The sequence below is a fragment of the Myotis myotis genome, unplaced genomic scaffold, assembly GCF_014108235.1.
Source record: "Myotis myotis isolate mMyoMyo1 unplaced genomic scaffold, mMyoMyo1.p scaffold_m19_p_2, whole genome shotgun sequence".
In the NCBI taxonomy this organism is placed as follows: domain Eukaryota; kingdom Metazoa; phylum Chordata; class Mammalia; order Chiroptera; family Vespertilionidae; genus Myotis; species Myotis myotis.
The window spans coordinates 76,409,644-76,420,437 of NW_023416324.1; the positions used below are offsets into that span (position 1 = coordinate 76,409,644).

Sequence of the window (10,794 nt, forward strand, 5' to 3'; positions counted from 1 at the left end):
AAATTCTGCTTCACCTGAGGAGGTAGCTCTCTGACTGCAAGCTGGGGAAGAGTGAGCCCTATGTTCTTGGAGTTTCCATCTTGCTCAGTTGGGATGGGTCAGGGAAGCTGTATTCAAATGCCACACTCTCACTGTTCTTATAAAATGTGGTAAAATTTTTAAGCAAACTTTTTCCTGTATCTCTTTGAATCCATTTTCAGAAATATTAAATGATTGGATTTTTTAAAAAGTCATAATTTTCACCAATTTTGGTGGGGAGTGGATCTATAGAACTCCTCCTATGTCCCTCTCAATGCCCACAGAAGGTTAATTCTTTCTATTTCTCTTTTAATCTAAAAATTATTTCACCTTCAGTTGTGAAAGATATTTGTGGGTGTTTTTTTGTGTGTGTGGGGGGGGTGATATATATTTCTAGGTTGATAGTTACTTTCTCTCAACATTTATTTTTCCACTGTTTTCTGGATTTTGCTGTTGTTGAGAAGTCTGTTGTCAGTATAATTTTAATTCCTTTACTGTGACCTGTCCTTTACCTCTGGATACTTTCCTTATCATCTTAAACATTAAAAAAAAATTCTGATTTAACAAGGTATCATTTACATATAATAAAATTCACCTTTTTTAGGTATAAAGTTCTATGAATTTTGGCAAACATGTATATAACTTAATGGCCAACACCACAATCAAGATAAAGAATATTTTCATCACCCTAAAAGGTTCCCTAATGTTCATTTGTAGTCAATTTTCTTCTCCCTATTCATAGTCTTAGCAAATAATGATCTGACCCTATAGTTTTGCTCTTTCCTAGATATTATTCAATGGAATCATACTATATGTAGTCCTTAAGCCTGGCTTCTTTAATTTAGCATAAAGTTTTAAGATTCATCCATGTTGTTGTGTATACTTTTAACTTGTTCATTTTTATTGCTAAACTAGGGGCCCAGTGCATGAATTCGTACACCTTGAAAGGTACTGTGGGCCGCTAGGCTGCAGTGGGCACAGGGGCAGGTCTCAGCCCCTCCTCCGTGCCCCTGCCTGGCCCCTCCCGCCATGGCCCCTGGTCCCCTGTCCACTGGCAGCCCCACTCCCGCCACTGCCGCTCTCACATACAGATGGTGTTGGCCCCACTTGCACCCGCTGATGGCACGGAGCAATTGGGGCCAGCACCAGCAACAGGTGCAAGCAGGGTCAGTGCCATCAGTGGATGCAAGCAATGGCTGCTGCCCTGATCACCCCTCAGGAGCAGGGGGAGGTGGAGAAGTCCTCAGGGGAGATCGGGGCCAGTGCTGGACGCCAGCAGCAGGTGCGAGAGGCAGCCCTGGTGCCAACAGTGGGTGTGAGTGGGGCCATCACGGGCAGCAGGTGCGAGAGGCAGCTGCTGGCCCTGATCACCCCTCAGGGGCAGGGGAGGTGGAGAAGCCCTGAAGGGCGATCAGGGCCGCAGCTGCTGCTCGCACCCACTGATGGCGCCAAGCGATTGGGGCCGGTGCTGGGTGCTGGCAGTGGGTGTGAGTGGCAGCACTGGTGTGGGCAGCGGGTGTGAGCAGGGCTGGTGCTGGCAGCAGGTGTGAGTGCCCGGCAGGACTGTGGCATGCAGGAGCATAGAATTTTCAGTAACCACCAGAGGATCACTCCAATGACAGCGGTCGGTGCCCCGCCTTGGTCTGGTGCCCCGCTCACCTGCTCCACCATCCCGCCGCATCCGATGCCTGCCATGTTCCACGCTCTGCCGCCTGCTGCTGACACCCGCCATGTTCTGAGTGCGCTCCCTGGTGGTCAGCGCACATCATAGCGACCAGTTGTTTGGTTGTTCAGTTGTTCTGCCATTTGGTCTATTTGCATATTAGGGTTTTATATATATATCCAATTATATGGGTGTGCCACATGTTTATCTATTTACTTGTTGAAAGACATCCACACTGTTTCCAGTTATGGGTGATTTGTAAACAAAGGTGCTATAAATATTTACATATAGGGTTTTTGCGGATATTGTCAAAATTTGGGACAGACCTTAACCAAGACAGGAATCAGGGCTGGTGAAGGAACTCTCATACCTTGTCAGCTGTGAAAGCCCTATGAGAAAAACTCCCTGGCTACAACCAAGTTCTATGGTTACAGCAGCCCCTCCTCTTAACTTCCTCTTCATATCTGTAAAAGAGCGTCCTTCTTCTTAACAAAAATCCTCATCTGAGGAGATGTTTTTATTAACTTTTTTAGAGAGAGAGGAAGGGAGAGAGAGAGAAGGAGAGAGAGAGAGAGAGAGAGAGAGAGAGAGAGAGAGAGAGAGAGAGAGAGAGAGATGAGAGAGACACATTGATTGGTTGCCTCCTGCATGCACCCTGACCGGGGCCTGGGGTTGAACCTGCAACCCAGGTATGTGTCCCTGACTGGGAATTGAACCCAAGACACTTAAGTGCAGGGGCCGATGCTCTGCCCACTGAGAAACACCAGCCAGAGCAGGAACTTTGATTATTCACAACTACATCACCATTGCCTGGAACAGTGCCTACTGCATAGTGCGTACCCAATATACATATTGAATGAATAAACATATGCAGGTAGGAAAGATTGAACAGCATGTCTAGGATGGATGGACAGCATAAAAACACTGCTTAGAAAAAGAATAGGTACAGAGGGGGGAAGAGAACATAGGGAAGGGAAGAGGGCAAATACGTTTTACCCGTTTTACATTTTACTTTGAGTCTTTGGGGCAGCTGATCCCTTGGCACCTGGGGTGTCTTTGGCTTTAGTTTCCTTCCTGAGGTCCTGAAGGTGGCTCTCAGGGAAACTTCTTGACCAACAGCTTGATTAGGTTATCATGAGTTGTTGTTTCCTTCCCTGTATTACCCAGAACATGGAATCACATCCCAGACTGCTTAGGTGGGCAGGCTTGTCCTCAGAGCCACCAGGACAGGGCAGCACAGGAGCTTCCTGTGCTTCTGTGGAGAACCCGGGAGTGGATCTAATGGAGGGGTGGTCTGCGGGGAGAAGGCTTCTGTTGGTTTATTATATGCAAGGCAATGTGAGGAAGTCAGAACCGGATAAGAATGGAATCCGGGGCTTAACTCTTGATTCAAAACTACTGAAAGAAATAATGCAAGTAAATTAAATCTCTTCTTGGTTGTCATCTTTGGTTCACTAATTTATGCTTTCAAATACTTCCATTTTTGTGTATACATTTAGACAGTGTTGTCTACGAGAATGTAAACTAGGGGAGAAAAGACTTGCTTTTTTGTTACTCAGCTGTAGTGTAGGCAAAATATTTAGTTACACTGTGGCTTACAAGTGGTGAGAATAGCTAAAAATCTCCAAAGAGGAAGGAAGTAGCCAATTTTTAACCCCAGCTGTCACAACCAGAGATTATCAAAGGGACAGACTTCTAAGAAAAAGTTTTCCAGCCTATACTTTACCTGTAAATTATTCATTTTCTCCTTATAAACAAGGAATAAATGTTCTCATCATAGGAAAGAAAAAGTACCCAAATTTTGGTGTACTTCCCATATTTTTGCATTTCCTTCAATTTGTACAATAGTAATTAAAAGCAAGGATATCTAGCCCTAGTTTGTTTGACTGCAGAGTTGCCTACAGACTGAGGGTTCCAGGTTCAATTCTGGTCAAGGTCACATACCTCATTTGTAGGCTCCTCCCAGCCCCGGCCCTGCAGGAGGCAACCAATCAATGTGTTTCTCTCACATGGGCGGTTCTCTCTGTCTTTCCTTCTCTCTAAAAAATCAATCAAAAATATCCTTGAGGGAGGATTAAACAAAACAAAAAAAACAAAACAAAACAATCCACCAAAGTTATCTAGGGAGATGGCAATATGAATACAAGCACATATGCCTGCAAAGCTAAAAGTTGAGAATAGTAGGTGTAAATGACTGACGGCTCTGCGGTACGTGGATCAGCATGCACATGTCTGGTGTGGACAGGTGCGAGCCAGCACAGGATGTGGACTGGCGTGGGCTGTGGTCTCTGTGGGGCTCAGAAGCACCTCCCAGCTGACCAAGAACCAGGACAGGGACTGTTGAAGTTGTGTAATGAAAAAGAGTATCAGACAGGACACTTTTAGCAGTTAGTGACAGAAAAGCAACCCCAAAGAGTGATTTATCTGAAGAGCAGAGGACCATCCCCAGGACCCAGAGCCTGGGGTCCTATGGACTGGAGCCAGGAACCCATACATTGCTAGTGCTCTTTCCAGCTCTCGCTCTCGCTCTCCCTCTCTCTAGCTCTCTCTCTCTCTCTCTCTCTCTCTCTCTCTCACACACACACACACACACACACATGCTAAATATATATGTTTTTCTGTTTATAAAATAAAAATAATAATAGTACCAACTCCATGGGTTATTAATAGAATGACATGACATATGTAAAGCCCTTAGAACAAGCCTGGAATATGAAAGCCTGCTGGTCACTAACATATATGTCACTGGAATAAAACCATAAAGACAACCCACTAAAGAAGGACACGCCTCATGCTATCTCTAGGCCCTCTACAGACATGGTGATCTGTGAAGTTACTTTCCATTTATTGTCTCTGCTCACAACAAGCCTTCCAGCTTCTCCCTGCAGATACTCACGGGCTCTGAGGCTGCTCCGTGTCTTCCCGGGCCCTCACCCAAAGGGAGTGTCTTTCTTGTTTTATGATCTAAAAGAATTTATTTCTCAAATAAATAAACTTTTATTATAGGGTCACTATAAGGCCTCGGAGAGAGTTTCACTTAAAAGCTTACAGTGGGCAAAGCAATATAACCTTTGCTTAACTTGCGAGACCTGGTCAGCCCCGTTTCTGAGCAGCCTCCCTCCACTCTGCAACAGTCTGTCTCCTGCCCTCTGCTTCATGTCAATCAATTTGCCCTCAGACACGCTTTAACCCATCAGAGCCTTTATGTGTCTAATAGTGCATTTCTAAAGCCTGGGTTTGCTTTCCCTCAGTTTTTTGTTTTCTTTTTTTCTTTAGATAAATCTTCTCTTTGCTTCATTACACAAAGCTTTCTGTCCCTATCTTGGTCCAACTAAATTCAGCAAATACCATTTGTGGTTCTATTAGATACCAATTACCGTGCTTGGTAGCACTTGTTTTATTTCCTCTTTCTTTTCTTTGCCTTTAATTCTCTCTAAGTCTCCTTGAGAGAGGGAATCACAACTTTTAATACACAACTTTTTAATACTTAAAATTCTCTTAGTTGTTACAAATATATTTTTAAAAAATCTCCATATATCAGAACCTTGTGTGAGAGCAAATTCCAATGGGGAAGGAGTTGTATATACTTGACTATATGTCTGAAGTTAGTAAGTTGTATATGGCCCATTCTGTGGTATGGGTTCATTATTCTCAAGTAATCTTTTTTGTTGAATTTATCAAGTCCCGAGTTTTAAAGTAATTCTTCACATAGTTTTATTGAGAGATACCTGAATCAGGTAGACCTGTCAACATTTATGGTCTGTATGTGGTTGCTGAAGGTGGTTAAATCGGTCAAGAACAGACTAGTACCTAAAGAGCGTTTCTAATTTAGATGTACCTCCTTACCCTTTCATGCCTCTTAAAGTGAGAGTAATAATGCCTCATGTGTGGAACATAACAGGTTAATTAGTTGTCAGTAAACCTCTTCGAATGTGTTGCTACGTAACTAAAGAGAGGCATGTTTTAAGTAATTTATCATATAATTATAAGGCAAGGATCCACAGATAGGTACTATGTTTGCAGACATTTACCTAATTTTATTGCCTTGCATTCTTTTCAGAGAGAGAGTATTAGAATTCTGAGTCCATTTCTATAAAATGATATTTATTTATTAAATGGTTATTTTTTCGGATGACATGTTAGGTCTTCTGCAGAATCAGAAGAGAGATGATTGAGGGAAAAGGTGAGGGGTCCATGACCTGAATCATCTATTCAAAAATCACATTCACTATTCATTCATTAATTCATCAATCATTTCTTGACTCTCTGTTGTGTGTCAGATACATACTATGAGCTGAGAACTCAAAGATTAAAAAGATAAAGCTGTGCCATTAAAAAGTTGACTGTCTATTGGAGGAGGCAAGCTATCAATGAATAATACCATTAGGTGAGTCCTGATACAAAAATGTATAAATATTGTGAGAGGAGGATGGAATGAATGACTGCTGTGCTTGGTGGGGAGTTAGGAACATCTTTATCCAGGAGTCCTAAGGGATTCGTGGTTCAATGAGAAGATGTGGGCTGGAGAAGGTCATTTGTAGAAAAGAAAAGTACAGTGGTTTTAAGAGTGTGGAATGTTCAGAAGGAGCTCAGCGAGACACACAGGTAAGATTGTGAGAGGGGAAACCTGGGATAAAGCTCAAAAGATAAACAACAGAGTGGGAAAAGCCCTATATTTCATGCCATGGATTTCAGACTTTCTCTTGGAAAGAATAATTTAATTATATTAAATGGGGAAATGACCTGATCAGACTCTAACAGGAAATCATGGAAATACTTAGTGAATAAAACACTAAACCTCCAGAAATAATTGAACGATTGCCCTTCAGAGTAGCTTTTTAGGATGTTCATTGAAAAAAGGAATTTTTGTTCAAATAAGTTTGAAGAAAACTACAAACTCAATTTTCTCAGAGAGACACATTATATACCAGAATTTACTAGTGGCTCTGTGAGGACCCGCATAAAGGATAGTTGTTGAACTGTATGGGTCTGCCTCAGTGTGTCTGGGAGGAGTCGATGCTGCTCTGGGAGCCATTCATGTTTTGTTCAGGCAGCTGCAGGGCACCTCCGGGGGCAGGCAGTTGGGCAGGGCAGCGGAGGTAGAGGCCATATGCTCCTCAAAGCTGTGGATGCGAGGCTTTTAGGTGGGCTCGGGGCTGGCTAGTGGGGTGACACTATTGCGTCTCATGAGTGGGTTAGGTCCCTTTTTTGCGTCCTCTGACCTCTCCCGGTGTGTGTTCACGGACTCCACATTCAGGTAGATGGATTCTACACGGCAGCCATAAGCGACTGGCATCAGCTTCAGGACGGTGTGAAGGGGGCAGCTCAGGTAAGGCTCTGCACTCTTATCCAGGAAGTAGGCCAGCAGGCAGCGCTGGACGGCCTGGTGGCAGATGACCAGCACATTCTCCTGCCGCTCCAGCTCCATGATCACTGGCTCCAGGCGCTGGACCAGGTCCTGGTAGGACTCCCCAGTGGGGTACCGGTAGTAGTACTTGTCCTGCTTGTGCAGGGCGTATTCCTCAGGGTAGGTGTCCTTGATCTCCTCGTAGGTCATCTCCTCGCAGACACCAGCATTGATTTCGTTGAGCGCTTTCCACTGTTCATAGGGAAGCTGAAGGGATTCTGCCGTCTGGATGGTGCTCTTCAGCTGGCTGGCCCACACCTTGAGGTCCTTCAGGTTCTGCTCCTCCACAAATTTGCTCAGGGTGTTGGCAAACTTCCTGCCCCTGACGGACAGGCCTGAGTCCCCTCCGATCTTCCCCTGGAGGTTGTGCTCGCTCTCTCCGTGCCCACACAGGTAGATGGCGCGGGGCTGCACGTGGATGCTCATTAGGTAGTTACACAGTTCGTCTCTGAATGTGGTCCTGAACTCTGTTCACCACGAGCCGCCGGCCCACGTCGATCACCTTGATCAAGGACAGGTCCCTGTCACATTTGTCGGGGTCGAGGGGCTGATAGCTGGCTTCATAGCAGTGAATTCTCTTCACGAAGTCCTCCATGGCCTCTGCTGAGTTGCAGTCTTTGTAATCCGGGCTGGAGATTTTCACTTCCCTAATGTTGGTGGCCACAACTGTAGGGCCATCTCACATTGACTCGGTGAAAAACACCTTGAAATTATTTTCTTTGGCAAAATTAAGGATCATGTGTCTCCTCTCTCTAGTAGAATTGGTGGCATCGAAAACTGAAATTTGGCCCCCTGCCTTGTCAGGTAACTTTTGACGTCTCCCAAGGCAGCCAGGGCACACTGCTTTCGGACTCTCGTGGCCTCCTGGTTGTCAGGGCAAAAGAAGTTGTAGGAGCTGTAGTGCTTCACGGCCTCCGAGCGGTACTCTCCAACGTTGAACGCTTTCGTGGGGACACCAATCCAGTTGAGGTATCGAGTCAACTTCTTGGATATGTAGGTCTTACCTCGGGCTGGGAGGCCCACCATGACAATCACTGTTGGGGAGCTGGTCAGCTTCGGCCCACAGGATCTGGGCAACGAAGGACGGTGGTCCACCGGGATCCAGATCTTCTGCACCCGGATCCGAGTCAGCTCCAGGGGCATCTTCACAGCCTAGACTCGGCGGCCCTCCTCTTGCAAATAATTCGGACTTGGGGAAGAGATCCGGTTGTCGACTCTGAGAAACAAAGGGAAAGAGGGAGTTTGTGCGTGGAAGCGCGGCCCGAGCACTCTCCCTAGCGCTGCTTATTTGGAAATGTGCTTTGTGCTAAATGACGAACCCTCGCACAGGGCAAGAGGTTCCGCGAGCGCTTCGAAAGGGCCGTGGATCTGGGGATACACCCGCAACTTCCGCAGGGCCTGGCCCCTCCACTCAGGAAGTCCCCACTCAGGGATGCTCGAAGAGCAGTGACAGCCGCAGTCCCAGGGAGCCAGCTCCAGTCCTCCGCGGTTTCCTCCCGCTCGCCTCCTCTCCAGCTCTGCTAGGATGCCCAGCGCACTGCGTGGGCTTTTAAGAGTCCTGCTGGGGCGGGTGGGGAAGGGCCTGGAAGGGCGGGGAAGGGCTGTGAGCAAGCCAGGAGGCAGCCTGCTGGTACCCCCTCTCCATACATTTTTAAGAGATCTGTTTGATGGAGTTTAAACCTCTTTATATTAATTGTGGTAGGTTCTAAATATTTGTTATCATTTTTTTGGTAATGAGACTTTAAAATCTACTCTATTAGCAACTTTTAAATATATGATACAGTATTATTAACTATAGTCACTGCGCTCTACATTACATCTTCATGCCTTATTATTATTATTATTATTTTTTTAAAACTGGAAATTTGTACCTTTTGACCACCTTTACCAATTTCACCTCCTCGCCAAGCCATACCTCTGGCAATCACCAATCTGTTCTCTGTATCTATGAGTTGTTGTTTTTTATGACTTAAACTATTTTGCTGGTTAGAATTTAAAAGATGTCAACATTTCCAGCTGCTAAGAATGTACTAGACAAAATCAAGGAACCATAATTTTGATATCTATGAAAAGGTAGATTGAAATGAGCTGCTTAGAAAATGTAGAAATTTCATTGTCGAAACCCTTTGAAACCTTTCTGTTTTCTTTTTCTTCTTGTTTCTCTGTCACGTTCACTGGTATCCGAAGAGGAAGAGACTGAAGAATTGTAGAGGGAATTTCTATTCATGCAAGCATCATATAACCTTAAGTCCTTTGGGGAAAGTAATTCTTGGCAAACATTCCAAGACCATGTATAAGTAGAAAAGGTTTCATAAAAGGACTCATTTTTAGCGTCTACTCCAACCAAATCCCCTTGGATCTTATGCCAGAAATTTAGCATTTCTTTCCGGTGCTCAGGAGCAATTCCTAAGTTACAGGTTTCTCTAGCTCTCTTCACATGCGGTTTAAGAGCAGCTGCCTCAGTCACTGTCCATTTCTGCTTTTTCTTTACCATTTGGTCAATGGAGAGGATCTCAGTCGGGTAGCCGGAGGAGAGTCGACAGGCTTTATATTTGCTGCCTGTGTTTTCCAATCTCTTTTATGGAAAAAGTAGTTATCAAAGAAACTCAGAGGCTCCTTTCTCCTAAGCATTTCTAATTTATGCATGTCTTTGAATGGCTTTCCCATTACCAGCCCATCCACATTAGGAAACAACGGAAAGATGGGTATTTTTGAATATGGATTGTCTGAAGGAGGATTGCATCTCCTGAGCTCCTCAAGATATCTGCATAAATCCTTTTCTTTCATTATTGCAATCCGAGTAGCATTAGCAAAGGCAGTTGTGCTTGAGGTCAGAGGTGTGCACATGTCTGGCTTAAATCTCCTTTTTCCATAATCTGTAGGGGAGGGATTCCACAATATTCCTGCAGTGGTTTCTTGGAATTTTCTTTGGAAATAGCTTACGAATTCTATTATAGCCTTTCTGGGTAAGGCTGAAATCTCTACAAGCTTTGATAGAATTTCAAACAACAGGATCCCTGGGTTGCCAGCAAAATCTAAACACTTGTCTTTTTCTGGAACCACAGCTCTAAGGAAGTGGTCCTTATCTGTTAGCACCTTTATAAAGTCTGAGAAATTCACTTTCCCATCTCGGTCAATATCAGCATATTTTAATTCATTATAGACATCATGCTTGGTTAGATGCATTCCCACCTTAGCTAAAGTGCACATCATTCCATGAAAATCAATACAGCCGGCTTTATCCTTGGTAAAGAAGTTGTAGGCATCTTGGAAGGCTTGAATTTGTGAAGCTCTCAACTTCCTTTCTTTGCGCCCTAATTGGCATGGGAGAGATCCTGGTAAATCTTTATCCCTCTTGCCATGTGAGCTGGGTACTTTTGTTAGAGGATCCAGCTTAAATTTTTGTTTAATGTCAGAAACTGCCATGTGGCCAGTAACTCTGTCTCCAGTCCCATAGCACCTCGCTCCGCTGCCTTCATGCGCTCCCGCTCTGTCGAGTTTTTGTTTTTTGTTTTTTTTTTTAGGTTGCTGGATTCTTTTAGATTATATGTATACTAGAGACCCAATGCACAAAATTTGTGTGTGTGTGTGTGTGGGGGGGGGGGTGTCCCTCAGCCCTGCCTGCACCCTCTCACAATCTGGGACTCCTAAACACCCACCTGCTGGCTCCTTACCACTTGGCTTGCTGCTCCTTAGCCCTGCTGTG

At 44.8% G+C, this 10,794-nt stretch overlaps 1 protein-coding gene and 1 pseudogene across 1 annotated transcript; both read right to left on the bottom strand.

Moving 5' to 3' along the window:
• Positions 1-6,675: 6,675 nt before the first annotated feature.
• Positions 6,676-8,268, bottom strand: LOC118676210 (annotated as a pseudogene).
• Positions 8,269-9,198: 930 nt separating this feature from the next.
• LOC118676212 (EF-hand calcium-binding domain-containing protein 3-like) lies at positions 9,199-10,526 on the bottom strand. The gene is given in 2 exon segments (XM_036349748.1): positions 9,199-9,623; positions 9,626-10,526. Coding segments are annotated over 2 exon segments (1,314 nt in total). The 5' UTR covers positions 10,515-10,526.
• Between the last annotated feature and the right edge of the window lie 268 nt (positions 10,527-10,794).